We start from the raw sequence: 16,373 nt of genomic DNA on the forward strand, positions 1-16,373 counted from the left end.
CTGCTTCTGCTGGTGGCAGCAAGAAGACAGCACTCTGACAGTTGTAGAGATTTTGTTTACACAATGCGAGCTGGAAAAGTGGTCACAGAGTCTCAGTCATTTATTTAACCCCCATCTTTTGTTGCATACAATATTCCTTGTAGCATAAAGGTTTTCACTAAAATACAGAGCTCTTACTCTTTCAAAGGATGGATTCTGATAAAAATCTGCTGCTGTAAATTTTAAACAGCACCACTGAGTCATAAGTAAATTTGTGTTGCTGGTGTCTGTAATGCTTTCTTGTAATGAAAGGGTTCGTTTTTACCCGGCTTTAGCTCAGATGAATATATATAGTCACTGGGGCTTGCCTTACTGTTAACAAAGACAAACGGGCACCTTAAAGGGACAGATAAATCATGTCTAAAACCAGTAAAGTTTTTGTTCAGACCTATACAAGAGCACTGTTACAAAGGTATGGGCGTAGCGTAAACAGCAGCAGCTGCTACTACGCCCGATACCTAGAAACTTCCAACACTGTAGACGTTTTTCCAGCATTTTGCTCTCCAGCAAATTTTCGAGTGGGTGGCACTGTGTAACCCTGAAAACAATTCCTAATTCTCCACTGCTGTACGAGCCCACACCGCTGAGAAGCCAGGTTTCATCTGTAGTGACGTTTCTGTAATATAGGCCCTACGCGCAGCAGATTTTGGCCTGAAGGCGACCACTGCCAAGTGGATTCATGCACGGACAAGTTCAGAAAATACCAGGAGAAGAGAATTACAGCAGACAGATCTTGAAAAAAGCAGTATTTATTTTAAAGTACAACCCAAAGTTGTATCTGTAAGAAATGCACAAGGTATCTTGTTTCTTCCACAAGTCTTGGCTGTGTGCATTTCAGTTCAACTTAAAAATGCATTCAGGTTTACAAATGTACAAACAGCACAGAAAGTGTATTACAGTCTCAACAGAATGCTCTTACATTCAGCCATTTTGCTCTTAAGGTTTTGTGTTGGTTTTGTTGGTTTCTTTGTTGATTTTTTTTTTCTTTTTTACATTCTTAGAACCTGTGTTAACAAAGACAGCCTTATTTTAAAAAAATACTCTGCATTTTAGCACAAAGTGCTTTTTGATTTTAAATTAGAACTTGGAGGATAATACTGGAAAAAATTTAAAAACCCAAACCAGTACTTTTCATAAAAGTATTGCATGCCAGGACCATTTTATAGTTCAACTCGATTCCTAAATGAAGATGGCAGATGGCAAAACGTGAAACCAGTGAAATTGTTCAGATTTACAGGCTTCAGCTGTAGTTGGGATTTGTGACCACACCCAGACTTTTTCAAGCTCATCTGCAATCTCACACTACCATGTTGCAGGACAGACTTTAAAAAGGAGCAAGTGATGAAAGCATGACTGGCAGGGGGTGGGGTGGTGGGGAAACAATGACCAGCAACAGCCCGAAAATGATGTTTCAAAAATTTGTATTCAGAATTGTATCATGACCCGGGTAAGATTTCTTTTCCTTTTGCTTGACTTCAGTTTTCATGAGGATAGTGTGAATTAGACCAAGGATCTGAACTTCTTCTTCCAATTGTTGGGCTCCAGATTCTCCAAGGATTGTAGGTCTGTCCCATGTCTTCAGCAGGATTGGCAATGGCGGCGGCAGCGGGCGGAGGAGGAGCGGCGGCGGCGTTTTCACTACCCATGAGATCAATGCCTGACAACGCGTTTGTTGGAGTGGTGAAGGGAAGGCCACTGTTGAGATTACTTGACCAAATGGAACTGCTGAATGGAGTGGTGGACCACAGGCCACTTGGGTTGCCAAGGATCGACTGCAGTAGAGAAGAGAGCCAGGTAAGCAGCAGTCAGTAACCTCTACTTTCACCTTGTTGACAGCCCCTCCGAAAGGAAAGTACCTAAGCAGCAGCAAGGCTGCTGTGGGACCCCTTCCCTCTTCACTGCAACATCGAGTTCTGAACTCCCTTCGCTAGGGCTCGCCCAGAGGAACCACACTACGAACGGCCACCGAACGCCTGGTGACTGAATGGGCTGCAGAGTGCAATTGCATGACAGGTTTTTAAGCTGTTTCCATTTGAGTTGATACATCCCCATACCATTGCTAGTTTAAGCACTACTGGTATTCAAGCTTTAACACACAGTGGCCAAAAAGCTCAAGCTTAATTAAACTAGTTAGAATGAGGTAGATAAACATGGCTCAAGTCTCAAAAACCCCATCAAAATTCAAGTTGTAATGGAAGGTAGCAGCAAAGTCTCTATTCCTTGATCCTTTTTTGTTTGTTTGCAAAACTTACCTCTTTCTATTCAGACATTTCTGTTACCAATTGTACATTTTAGATGAACCTACCTGCATTCAGCCCCGCTGTACCTCCCCATATTCTCAGTATATAGTTTTTCCCCCATCCAAAATTTTTCCAGATGAAGGGAGAGGGGATTGGAGAACTGGCCATTTGTCATGGAGTTCCAGTAAGTCTGTCCTGGCTCAAGACATCTGGAAGTCTCTGACAAATGGTCACGGTGCAGACGCAGGTGGGCAGTCGGGATGCACAGGACAGGTACAGCAAAGCCTAGCGAACACATGCAGAAATGGACAAGGCCCAGGCGCTGTCACTGTTTTATTAAAGCCCAACCAGCAGCAAGCGACAAGCAGAGGAATCAAACCCCTGCTGGGGTGGAACGTGATACTCGGAAGCAGCCCAAGATGGAGATGAGAAAGGTTAGCGTAACTTTCATGCTAATCTTAGCACAGAACCTGCTACATGTAGGCTTAACGCACTACATACCTCACTGCCAACGGATTTAATGTACGTATGCTGTAAATTCAATTTGCAAAACATGCAGTAAACTTGATACATCCAAAAGGCAGTGGACTTGTTGAGTAAATGCTGTAAGGTACAACCATGGATTTACTGGGTGGAGATGGGGCATCCCTTCCCAGGATCTCAGCCCTCAGATAACGCACACTAAAGGTTAACCAGTATCAGTGTATTCTGCATCTGAGGATTGAAATAAAAATCCCTTTAGAAAAGTAAACAAGGTAAACTCTGAAAACGTCTTCATTTCAGGTTCTCATTTTCTCCCCTGGAACGAAGAAGACAGGCTCAGTCTAATCACACTGAAATTGGTTGGGCACTAACACATTACCAAAGGGTCCTCAAAGAATTTGAGACCACGGGCTGGACAGGACTTTTGAGCACACTCGGGGGTTAACTGGGGCAACGTCATTAGGACTCTCCAATGTCACTGAGAAGTTGAGCCAAACTAGGGTTACAGTTTATTACTCTTTTTTAACAAAATGGTTATACTTAAGCTATACAAGCATTAGACTGCTAAGCCTACAGCAGGGAACACTCATTCTGCTGCTCACACCCTAACACTAAAAGTCCACTCTATTTCCTCCCGTGGGCAAGAGCCAGGAACTATTCCTACGTGTCCCAAAAGCATTCGGGAGAGCCTGATAGAAAGGCAACCGCTTATGAAGTAGAAGCACCCAGGAAAGGAGCGGTAGCAAAGAGAACCTTAGATTAGACCGCTGCTCCCTTTTCAAGGCTGGTGGAGGGAGGTACAGGGTGAGTGTCAGGCAGAACTACACCCAGGGAAATGGAGAAAAAAGGAGTAAGGGCCTGTGGTTAGAAAGAAACTTGGGACAAAGTACCAGCAATGCAGCAAGGCCTGAGGGGAGATGGGTCCCAAAGTCAAATGCTATTTAGTACCAAAGCAAAGAGTTATGCAAAAACACGAGAAAGCAAGAGTAAGGAGAATAACCAAAATGAACTCCCCAGAAACCGTCCTAGAAAGAGAGCGACACAAAAGCCACTATGTAAGTGCTGTTTGCAAGAACGGCTGTGCCTCTTGTGCCAGAAGGCCCTGGCCTGGCACCTGCTCTCTGACCTAGCCCTGAGAGCAAGGAGGCTCCGGGACAGGAACAGCCGAGTTTTCCTGTTCTGGCTCACCAGAAGCACTTGAAAAAAATCACCGTTATTAAAAAGGCTTTGAACATTTTTGGTCCGTTTGCTGCTTCTTGTTTATTATATGATCTTCTCCTTGAGTAAGCTCCTAAAATGCCTTTTTTTTTTTTTCCCCCTCCCCAAAATCAAGGTATTTAAAGGGAGAAACTGACAATTCTTCTACACCATTTGTCTTGATTCTGTCTCGACACTTCCCAAAGCACACTTGCAGGCATTTTTCAGAAGTGGCCAGGAAATAGCTTAGGAGCTACAGAGATTGTTCTAGTTGTCCTCAATCCCTCCTCCTATCAAATGCTGAGAAATCTGCCCTCCATGTGACCAAAAAGCAAAACTCTCTCCTTATGTAGTTCTAGTGAGGTTGCAGCTACAGCTGTAACTGCGTGACAAGGGCGGGATCAGTAAGCGTGTGTCTATAAGAAGCTGCGTGACCTTCTTCAGCTTCCCCTGCCCCTCACCTCCCCCCCGCTCCGTCTGAACTGCTACCAGGTGAAGTAAACACTGCCTCTTACTCACTACACAAACATTTTCAGAAGACAAGATGAAGAACGGTTTCAGCTGGCCCTGAAGACAGCTGTTGTGGTGTAAGTTTTGTTCTGACAGATAGAGGGGCACGAGGATGAGAAAGCAGTGCTGCAATCGGTGTAAAAGTTGTTTTTTTTCCTTCTTTGGCTATATTCAAGATCTCCATCAAAATTAGCATCAGTTTAAAGGCTTCCCCTTATGCTCAGTCCTTTAGTGTTTTTTTCTAAGCTGAAAAGAATACATTTGAGGTCTTTTAAGTAAGGGGGGTTTTGACCTTTTGTTAATTTACAAGTAGGTGCAACATTGGATTCAGGAAGTAGAATCGAAGTCTTAAAAGTTATCATATTGGCTGTTTTGCAACTGTCCATCAAACTGGCAGTGACAGAGGCAGTGTCCAGCCACAGCACGGGAGCAGAACAGCTCTTTCCGCAGTCCTGAAGCACGTGGGAAGGGAACACACTTTTGTATGTGCTGCAAGATGCTCTCGTGAGAAATGTTTTTATGTGAAGCAATTTACACGGATTCATCATCTGCAAGTGAGCAGAAAAATCACCCTTTGTCCAACAGCCGTGTCAACTCAGCTACACAGACATATGCGTAAGTGTAACTTCCCTGTTCCTTTATTCCTCAGTTGATTTCTTTTTTTCACCCAAATTTAAAAATCCTCTAAATGAAATGAGACAGCAGATACAGAACAGGTTGGTAACAGTAACAGGACACTGTATTTGGACTGAATACTTACTGCAGTTGTGTGAGTCGGAGAACTCGAGCTTGTTGGCCAGGAGGGTACAGAGTCTGTAGCTGAAGGATCCCAGATGGATGATGGAACATTATTGAATTCACTCCAGTTTCTCTGAACGTCCTGCCCATAAGCAGATCGAGCTAAACCAAGTTTGCTAAAAACCTCTAAAAACAAAATGAAATAAAACTGAGTACATCACTCTTCCTCTTTCTCCAAGAGCCACAGCAGACTAATACTCTTCACAGTTATTTCCCATATTTTTCTAGCAGATCCTGCTGCAGTGCAAGAATTGAGATTAGAAAAGGTCACAGGATAATCCAGATCTCATCTCACCTGCCCTACATCAGGCAGTGGCTACAAAGTTAGAATCATGGTTATAGGAGAGGGAAAAAAGAGAGTTACAGGCTTACTGTTCAGGCCAATCCAGTAGCAGCCTATGGGATGTGTGGTTCCTGGTATTATTTACCCGAGGCAGAAGCACAGCGACCCTGAGAGCCCTGGCGGTTCGTTGTAACAAGTTAACGGCTGGTGAGGTACGCGACTGGGCTGAAGGAGCCTCTTGAAATCGCAGCGCTCGCGTCCCTCGCGGCGCTCCCTTCCCAGGTAGCTCCTGGTACAGGAGGCCACGGGCTGAGCCCCAGCCCTGCCGTGAGAAGGAGAGGGCAGCACCAGCGCTCCTGGGTCACCTGGGTCCCCGCACACAGAACTGATCCCAGCCATCCTACTGCCGTCCCCCAGAGCCGCCGCTGCCAAGTGGTGCCGACGAAGATGCAAGAACCCCACGGCAGCAGCTGCTATTGGCAGCAGGCCCCCGGCATTTTTCAGCAGACCTACAATTTTTTCCAGTAGACGTACAATCCATTTTGCGAATGCCACATGCGAAGTTTGCTTCGCTCCTCTTTTGCGGACACCTTAAAAATACCACGTATCCCCGAACACGGTATGCAAACCTACGTAAGCACACAGAGCATCCGCGCCCTGCCGTACGGCCTGCCTGAGTCAAGGCCTGCCTCAGTCGTCACTTACGGGAAGTTTGGCTAAATATTTAAACACAGGAATTAACTGCTGGGTTTATAGAAGCATCAGTCCGTCATGCAGGTGTACAAACGCTAGAGAAAAGCGACATGACGGATGGGCCATTGCCTTGTTTATAGAGCAATGGTTTTATGGAGGCGTAAAGGGCTCAGGAAACCACTGGCCTAGCAGCACACTTTCGAGACCTACTGTAAAGGTTCAGGGGGAGGAATGGAGGGGAGGAAGGCTAAGGAAAAAAACAAATATCAAGAAATTCTACTGAAACCAAGAAACTTCAAAAGCAGATTATTTCCAGCCCAACACATACTCTGAGAGTTTCCACTAACACGCTCTGGGCTGGAACACAGAATACACCACCCAGTTTTTAACACGCTTTCCTGCATAGTCATTCTTTTGGGGGGCAGGGATGGGAACACTGTCTCCACTTAACCACTGGAACAGAGACACACCATTTCTTTACCTGTACTTGAGTACAGAACACTCACCTCCAGTTAAGTTAAAAGAATGTCCAAATGCAGAGAATGAGTTGAGAGGCGTGAAGTCAGGACTGCCGGGATTGCTGATGGGACTCCACAAACCCGAACTAAATATTATGGAATAACGGGAAAGCAAGACAGAACTCGTTAACACAGTGCTACCAACAATATTAACTCACCGATCTACAGACACGTCTATGTACAAAAGTGTGTGTGTGTGTGTATATTTAACTATATATTTTTAATGGTAATCAAGAGTTAGGAAATCGGCTTATTTTTGCTTTAACAAAAGATTTCAGTGAAATACCATTTTTCTGTGTAGATACCCACCTTGGAGCAACACACTGCTACAGACATAAAGCTCATTAATCTGTAGGCTGAGCGCCAACACAAACCTGAGAAGTAGCTCTTTTGATCAGTTTTTCAGAAAACTTAGAGGGTCCAAGCCATAGTGCCGGATTTTCTTTGGCAAGCAGACAAAATTTAGAGCCACTGAGAAGGGATACAAATGCTCACACTCTACCTTGTGGGCCAGCTTCTTGAAAATACAGGTGAGTGCACTGGAACCAGTGAGAAATGTTCACAGAACCAAACCAAAACACCACCCACAAACTTTGCTCAGAAAAGCAATTCCTTTGCATACTGGAACTTGAATTCAAGTCTCTTTCCTACTCCAGAAAGGTTACCAGGCGCTCACTGCTTCCACAACGGAGACAGACGTGCACTGCCAAAACGTGTCAGAAAGGCCAGCGTGCCTTGGGGAACACGCCAGCCCGGCTGTACTCCGCTGCTATTCGTCACGCAGAGCCCAGGGATAGTTCTGCTCTCTGTTAGAGCTGGGAGCGAAAGATACTGCTGCACAGCAAGATACTCCGCCTGTTACCTACTGCAAGTGACCTTGGTGCGTGTTCCTCGGCACTGAAAGATGACTTCTCATTGTTTGGACGCCCGGGGAACGTAAGACTGTCAAGTTACTTGAAAGGAGGGAGGGGAAGCCCCCATTGCACCCAGAATATCCTTCCATCTACTTCTGGGTCACTGGTAAGTTCTAAATTTTTTTTGTGGGGTGAGAGATGCTGTGCCCAGACTTTTTTTTTTTTTAAAAAACCAAAAAAGGAACCAGAATGAATTTTGTCACTACCTTCAAAATGCCATTAACAGTTTACAGTCGTCTTTTCTAGGGGCTGAGGTATTTGCCCAGAGAATATAAAAATTACCTGTCAGAGCCATCACTGTCAACAACTGTGTGGGAAATGCTGATATTGCTGGAAACATCTGTCTTGTTTGGAGAAACCTTTGGTAAACCGCTGCCACCTGCACAAAAAAGTAGATATAAAATGAGTAAAATGAAAAATAACAAAGTAACAGAATATTCAGAAATATTTAGAACTCCAAACTGGTTCTAGTACCTGGGCTCTTGTCATAACCTGCAGCTACAGCAGCAAAAGTGGGGTTACCGTTCCTGCCTGGAAGAGAAGCTGCCTTTGCCAGCTTATGTTTGGTACTGCTCGGCTGCTTGCTTTTCGTTTCACTGAAAGGAGGGGGACGGGGGGGGGGAAAATAAGGTTTTAGACTTCAGCAGTTTGATAAAAAAAGCAGCAATTTAAGCTAGCATTCATGGAAATGTTACCAACAGCTCAACAGTTCATGTACTTGCACATTTTTCCAATCTACCAAGTCATATGAAACCCCAGGAGAATATAAATAGCACGGTAGGACGTGCACAGTAATACCAGCAAAAAAGCAGTTTCCATGGGAAGAGGAAATGGGTGTGAGAAAAGGGAGATGCACCGTGTGAAGCACATGGCTTGCACCAGTGTTCGGTGCTTGGGAAATCAGTAGGAGGTGCAGATTTGGGCTCACTTGCTGCAGCTGCTGTTCACGATGCTGCTGTAAGTGCCTCCTCGGGGCCCAAAAGCAAACGATGCGGGAGGAGGAGGAGGAGGAGGAGGAGGAGACGGAGAGGCGGGTGTCGGCGAGGGCTGTCGCTGTTTCAGGAAAGCGTCTGCGTTCAGGGTTTGCAGAGAGAGTTTGTAAAGGTTGTCCGTAGCTACAAAGAGAAACACAAAACATCTTCCCGTAGTATTTACGTTACAACAAAGGCTTCTCAAACCCCTGCTATCCTTTCTGTTCAAACCGAGGCGTGACGACGAAGGCTGCTTCCCAGTGATGGGAGAAGGAGCTCCTTCTCTATGTGCACCGGTCGTTACTCAGGTTTACTACCTGCTTTCAGAGAGTTTATATTGCAACAAAAGCACTGAGATAAACTGGTTTGCATAGAAGAACGAACCTTTCTAAGTGAGCGCTGTGGAGAGGGATGACTTGATGTTCGTGTGCAACCAAGAGGGAGGATATTCAGCTCCCACACAAGGGACTTGCAGCACAACCGAGCTAACCACTGCATTAAGGCGCTTTCAGTGTTCCCTCTCACGGACAAATCATTTAATTAGTTTCAACTTTGGCTACAGCAGACCTGACCAAGTAAAACCCCACCTGCTGTAGAAAATACATTTCGTTTCCGAGCGGTAATTCTCATTTCCTCAATTTCCCCAGCAGCCTCTGAGTCCCGTTCACCACCGAACAGCTGCGGAATGGCCCGCGTTCTGCCCGCGTGGTTTTCAGACCTCCCAAACCGTACCAGATGCTATCAATCTGGGGCCTACAGCAGAAAACGGGAGCACAACTATGCAGCGAAAAAACGACGGGAAGATCTATTCACAGACCAAGCCTACCTAATGGATATTCATTGCAGAAGACTAATTCTGTCATCCTCTAGCAATTACTTACAGCTGCCAGCTTTGTGGAGAGGCACAGAGTCCCACTCTGGCGGTGGAGAATCCTTTTCCCCTTCTGAGCTGCTGGTGTTTCCTAGCTCTTGTCCAGAACCACTGGGGAGAAATTTGGCTAATACTGATGGCCTGTTCTCCATTAACTTACTGTTTGGACCTATTAAAAGAAGAAAAGCAAGTCCATGGGTAGTACAGTGAACAGCTTTCTTTGCACACCAGACATAGAACTAAGTGCTCAAGAGGTGTTACAAACAACCAAAGAAAACTCCCAAGGTGATTATAAAAAATAGCCTTACACTACCTCTTGTTTTGGGGAGGTTTCTTGATTTAGCTCCATTCGTCAAAAGGTGCTGTGTAGATATCTTGGCTGGAAAGGTTTTGCGCTGCTTGTTTTCCAGCGGGGGAGTATAAGACAATTCCAAGGAACTAAATGAAAACAGAGATCCATTTATTTTTAATCTCTCTGAAGTGTTGAAGAGGAAACTTTTTATTTATTATTTATATATATATATATATATATATATATATATATATGCACCATACGGTCCTACAAAATGCTGGTCTCCTGTGGTTTCTTATGTCAAACTTGTGCTCATCTTCAAAGCTATTCATAAGCAGAGTTTTGTGTTTCTCCTATACGCAACTCCACCCTTCCTAACCCAGGCTCATTTTCTACCCACACTGCTCCACACATTTATTAGGGCTCACTCACCTTCCAGGAGAAGCTTTCATCCTGCAGCTCCAGGATTACAACACCTGCTGGATTATCCAGAGGCAACAAGAGATGGCAACTGCTGCTTTTCTACTCTGCCCCCACACGCTCTTGTTAGTTCCCATGCTCCCAATACACTACTGCTCTGAATGTACAGGATCATCTTTCAGTCGATGACATAAAACTAGTCAAGCCCACCACCAAATTAATTTAGCTATACATTGTCATATTGTTGCTGTTCTCCAGCTATTTGATTAAGTGTCTCAGATTTTCTTGGAAGGAACCATTTTACCCATTTCTCACAGAAGAATTCCAAACCAGCTCTCATGGTGGCCTTTGAATACTGCCACATGTAATGAACTGGTGGTTTATATGATCAAGGAAAGTAGACAACAGCAAGAATAAATAAGGAGGAGACTCTGCCAGGGAACATTTCCAGAAATATTTTGAAGGGAATTAATTTATACTAACGATTAATCCCAGTTAGTCTAGTACTAATTACAGCAACAGAGAAAACACAAGCCAAGATACCCACACCTCAGTTTGGTGAAGTTTACCGATCTGATCTCAGGATTTCAGAACACTATTTCAGAATGAGCTAGATACAGTAAGACTAAGGTTCTTCATTTTTCCCCTTTCTATCATCTGCAATCAACCACCTGCCAGGAAGGGAGAGGGACTGGCAGCAGCAGCCGTCACCACCTTTAATAACATAGCCAAGGCTGATCTTACTCTGTGGTACAAAATAGGAACCTGCACGGCTGTAATGTCACCAAGGGCACCCGAAGGCGCTCCTGTCAGCGCTGGCTCACTGCGCTGCCACTAGAAGCATTAACCCCAATTTATGTATGTCATACTTGTTAGGAAAAGCTTAACATTGCTTAACCTGATCATCTTCTCTAGATTTAGTTCTCATTTTATTTACACACCGTATTCCCGTTAAATAATTTATTACCTAGAAGCTTCAGACATTCCCTGGTATCAGGAAGGCAGAGGAAGCTGCTTAAAGGCGTCTGCTGTTGGCGTTAGCCAGACCGACAGCCACAGCAGTCGAATGCGCAGATTTTTATCAGTTCGTCTTCCCTACAAGCACGATGCCTTCCCTACTAAAAAGCTCTTGTTATGCTTACCTCGGTTTCACATCTACAGGGATTTCTTTCTTGATACTTGTTAGCAGTTTTTTAGTTTTCTGTTTTACTTGGGCTATTTCATTTTCAGGTTTTTCTGGTATAACTTTTCCCTTTTGTTTTTCAGGTTCCTATAGAAGACATTACAATAACATGTTAATATTCATTAAAAGTGAAGTCCCTCTTGCACATCACAACATACTCGGTATAAATAGGGCTGAATTAAAAATACTGTTTGAAAACAGGAGCATTTTTGCAACACAGAAGGTATCTTTTTACTACTCGGTGAGTATACCTGTAAAACCTGCTATCTATTTTTTCCTATTTGGAAAAGTAGAAAACGAAGTATCTACAAAATTAACGTGCTTCAAGCAGACCTGGTGTTTGCAAATACACAACTCCTCAGGCCGTGGCCTCTGAGTCTACTTAAAAAGATGCTAGCTCTGTACCGAGACCTCCATTGTGCCTGTGGTACGCAGTCCAGGCCGTCTAAAACAGACTTCAAAGCAGCAAAGAATATGACCAACTTCCTCCAATTTATTAGTATTTTTTCACCACACTTCTAAGACTGTCTGAATACAAGTACACTGTCAAATAGCCTTCCTGAAAAATCAAAGGTGATTGACAGATGAGAACTTACTAAACTGTAACTTGTAAAATATATTACGAAGATTTCTTTTCTTACCCCCCCCCCCCCCCCCCCGCTAGAATCCTTGTCTTTTCCAAAGTTCAAAGTTAAGACATGTCAAAATTTAGGCTTGGTTTTCTTCTCTTAGCGATTACCTTTGCTTTGTTTGGCTGCCTAGCACATGCTTTAGGACAAAATATTGATGACCACCTGACCACTACACAAATTGCTAGAGCTTTAGTTTATTACCTAGAAGCACGTAAGCCGAATGAGTAAAATAAAGGTAGGGGGATTGTCAAAGGTAGTTAACTACCTGCGAACTGACCCTTTGTAACTGATGAAACGCATGGCTTTACCCTACACCTTAATTATCAAGACAAATTAGTGTCCATACTCCAGGGGTTTATTCTGCAAACAGAACAGGCTAGGAGTGTGCAGAGAGACCGTTAGCACAACGCTGCTGACGATCGGTGGTTTATTCAAGCCACAGTCATTCACTCAGGCCCTTTCAGTCCCGAGACTGTGATTCAAGCACGTCCACACTCAGAGGAGCAAATTTTATAGCGAAGAAGTAAAGGCGAGGATTGGGAAAGGTGTCTTTAAATTAACGTCGTACCTTTGCTAGGTGTTAAGAGTGTATGAGAGCTGGGGGTGGGGGAAGAGACTGCATTCCTGCTCCGAGAGGTGACCCGCCAGCTACACGGGAGCTGCCTTTTACGAGCAGTGCCGTACCTCTTTGAGAAGTGGTTCTGTGTCTGGGTTGGAGGTTTCGGTTGTGGTTGAAGAACTGTCATCATCTGCCAAGGAATCCTTCAGTTCATCCTCCTGTTGCTTTCCTTTCCCTCTTCTATCCTTTTCTTCCCGCTTCTTCTGTGGCTTAGCCTTGCGCTGAAGTGTTTTCCCTTTCCCTAGGGAGATAAGGATGCTTCAGATTCGCAGCATCAGCACCCCGATGTGGGCTAGTTCACTCCGTTTTAGAGGCTAACCCACATGATTAAGCCTCTGAAATTGCTGTCTGTTATGATATACCAATCACTTACAGCCGCTTCACACCAAATGCGAGCAATAGCATCAAACCTGAAGAACCCTGATGTCCACCGTGGCATGTATGCTCCTGAGCCCTACCTCCATTGCCTCTGTAGACGGTGGGCACCTGGCTCCCTAAAACTCTGCTCTGCCCTATTCCTGACATTACTTTTAAACACCTTCGAATCCCATCTGACAGCTTCACCATGTAAGACTAGATGTAAACACGAACTTCAGAAGCTGGTACAAGCTTTTATCACCTGAACAAACGAAGAACAGAAATGACTAGCGTGCTTTTCAGGTAAAAAAAACCCCAAACACCACAAACCAAACAACTTGCAGTAAGACTAGAGCGGATGAGAAAAATCACTAATACAATTTATCTAGCAAAGACGTAAAAAACCAGAACCCCCAAACCCTGAAATCTCACACCCAAGTATACTGTCTCCCCTTGACGTATTTTATTCTGTCAGAGCGTACTGTTCTAAGAGGTATGACTAAGCTGACTGTAAAATAGTTTGGCTCGACACATTAAAGCGTTACTGCATCTCAAGGTAGGGAAAACAACGCGTTGAACACTCCAGGGGATGTTTAATCAATTTTCTTGAAGCAATCCCCATATACATAAATAATGCTGCTTGAACAATTGATTATGTTGTCCCTGCAATTACTACAGGCTAGCTGAAAGCATAGTACAAGTTCAAAATATACAAGTTTAAGAACCTTCAAAACCAAGCCAGAGGTCCTGGGCTTGCAAAATAGGCAGGAATAGGCTCCCAGGGCGTAAAAAAGTTATCAAAAAAAGAGCATCATTAGAGAGAAACCGCCTGCATGTGGAGTCATCACCTTCTTACCACCACCTGCTGTTACTCTCTTACAGGACGAGAGCATTCCCAACATTCCCCTGGCTCTCGCTAGATGTCATGTTCGCCTCTGCCAGTAAGGTCCTCCTCGGGCACTGCCCTTTGCCCTAAGTGCTCCCGTTCACAACCCGCACCGCGCCTGCCCGCAGCTTCCAGGATGATCCTGACAGTTCACTCAAGCAAAGACTCAGTCAACCTGGGCTCAGTAAGTGGATTCAGCCTCTTCTGGGATTTGTACCAGCCCAAGTCAGAATTGCGCCTGGAAGCGCAGCGACAGCTGTCGTATTTCGTTTGGCAAAACGTTCCTCAGGGGAAGTCTGTACCAAAATACAGATTTGCCTTCAGTATTTTGGCAAGTACCAGATACGTATCGAAGGGCAGTGCCTTCGAACTTCGGGTTTTTTCAAACAATATCAATGTTTTCAGTACCAAGAATGACAAAAACAGTGGAGATAAAATATTCTTTTTAGTGTGAATGCAAACCAAAGCATAAACACAAGTAGGACTTTGTATGGAAATTTTCTAAACGTCGGCTTCCAGCTTATTGGGGTATATTCTGCTTTTGTCTCAGAAGACCTCATTCTCAGATTTGCTTCAAATTTAGTCTACATTCAGGCTTGCTAGACAGTTTAAGGTTCGTCATTAGAAAAATCTATGCAAAACGTTACCATGACACAAAAACATAACGTAAAGCAGCTGTTTAACAAAAAATCTGACGTGGCCTCTGCAGCAGTCTGCTGGGACCCGAGTCTCAGGAAGCTGAAACAGAAGACTAAAGACAGGACTCCTGCACAGGACATTATGGCAGCCAGCATTAGTCCAGAAGCTGCTGCTTCTGCAAACGTTTGTCACTAGCTCCAGCTATTTAATCTGAAGACAAATATCAGCGTGCGTACGTAGATCCAGACACATAATGGAACTTCCCCTACGGCTTCACATTTTTAAAGACAGCAAATGGAAATGGGCAAGTTTTATTTGATGTGCTGAGCTAATGTTGTGGGTTTTCTTGGTTTTACAAAGCTTGTCCAAGAAGAAGTCTACATGCATAAATCTGATTTGTTGACGGAAGGCGATGAAGAGGTCAAGAAAACTATCTGGAGTGCAAAATGTAACGTTCATCATATATTTTGCAATGCAGAGTACGTTTAAGTATTCAGTATACTACCACGTCAAAGCACAAATGATGCAAAGCCTCTGTAACAGGAGGAAAAATGTGAATTTATCTGAATGACTTCATAATCAGGAAAGAGGTAAAAAACAGGAAAGTAATGCCACAAAAATGGAACCCAGGTAAGCGATTAAGAGCTAAGCATTTTGTCGTCGTTTAAACAGCTTTTGAAACTGATAAATCAATAGAAGCACCCATCTCAAGAAAACGCATTTAAAGACACTTGAACAGATGCAAGCAAAGGTCTGTCAGCACTCAGAAGCAGCTATCTGCTACGACAAGCTCCCAAGACACAGACTGCTAGAAATGGCTACAGGTACAAAACGTTGCCATCGGTACACCACGCTATTTGGATCAGGAACGCGCTTTTGAAACCCAACTCAATGGTCGCCACCCGCGCAGCGGCTGCGTCGCACAGCAGCACTCGAGTGCGAGGGCTGGTTCCTTTTCGGGTTGAACTCCGAACGGCAGATGCCCTCCAGAAGCGCTCCCAGCCCTTTCAGGCATTCAGTCCACCTGGACTTTGACCAGTCCACCATAAATCTGCTTGGACACGCCCCAGGAGGACGTTGCATCCTCACTGCCAGCCATTTTTGCTTTCCAGAGCTCCAATACCGCGCTATTTGCTAACAGAGGCGCTGCCTGCAGTCACGCCGTTTGCCATGTGGCCTTCGTGAAGGCAATACCTGTCAAACTGGTCATAACTCTCTTAATGGCCCCAACCACATCCCCTTCTCTAAACTAGAAAAGAAACAGCCCAGAAATAAAGCAGCCTATTGCAGCAGGACCCCAAAACCTCTCATCACTTCAGAGTCTCCGCTTTGAAAGTCCAGGTGCATCACATCCACTCTGAATTCATTAAGAACATTCAGCTCACTCCTACTTAACGGAGTGAAGCTTTCCTCTTCAGCAGTGTGTGATCATACAGGTGCTTCAGGGTCTATATGCCTTCCCACCACCCATGTTCTTAACTTTATCTCTAGTAAGCAACACACTATCAGTACCGTTTCTCTACAACATTTGTGTTAGAAAAAAAGTGAAAAATCGTTTAGAAATGAACGCCTTAAGATTAAACGTATACCCACATAACTCTGGGACACAGCTGAAATGGCTGATACAAAAGCACGACTAGAAGTTCTACTCTAACAAAGTCTTTGTAAGAAGGAAAATAACTGACGTAATTTTGAAAGTCTGAATGTATCTTACGTATGAAACTCAATGCAATTGTTTTCAGCGTTAGACAACTGAAAAGATGCATAAACAATTCAAACTCAACTCTAACATCATGCAGAGATGAATGCAACTTACAAACATAGGTGC

The 16,373-nt window shown here is 44.4% G+C and overlaps 1 protein-coding gene across 1 annotated transcript in view; it reads right to left on the reverse strand.

The window, feature by feature from the left end:
• Positions 1-1,498: 1,498 nt before the first annotated feature.
• The window catches only part of TMEM131 (transmembrane protein 131), a 106,004-nt gene continuing 91,129 nt past the window's right edge, over positions 1,499-16,373 (reverse strand). Inside the window, exons 32-41 of the mRNA XM_086482202.1 lie at positions 12,729-12,904; positions 11,372-11,499; positions 9,831-9,955; positions 9,528-9,686; positions 8,604-8,790; positions 8,150-8,271; positions 7,958-8,054; positions 6,750-6,847; positions 5,230-5,393; positions 1,499-1,811 (exon numbers count right to left, since the gene is read on the reverse strand). Coding sequence (XP_086338328.1) covers positions 1,515-1,811; positions 5,230-5,393; positions 6,750-6,847; positions 7,958-8,054; positions 8,150-8,271; positions 8,604-8,790; positions 9,528-9,686; positions 9,831-9,955; positions 11,372-11,499; positions 12,729-12,904 — 1,553 coding nt within the window. The 3' untranslated portion in view covers positions 1,499-1,514. The remainder of the gene's footprint in view (positions 1,812-5,229; positions 5,394-6,749; positions 6,848-7,957; positions 8,055-8,149; positions 8,272-8,603; positions 8,791-9,527; positions 9,687-9,830; positions 9,956-11,371; positions 11,500-12,728; positions 12,905-16,373) is intronic.

The sequence above is a fragment of the Leptosomus discolor genome, chromosome 1, assembly GCF_034619465.1.
Source record: "Leptosomus discolor isolate bLepDis1 chromosome 1, bLepDis1.hap2, whole genome shotgun sequence".
Taxonomy (NCBI): domain Eukaryota; kingdom Metazoa; phylum Chordata; class Aves; order Leptosomiformes; family Leptosomidae; genus Leptosomus; species Leptosomus discolor.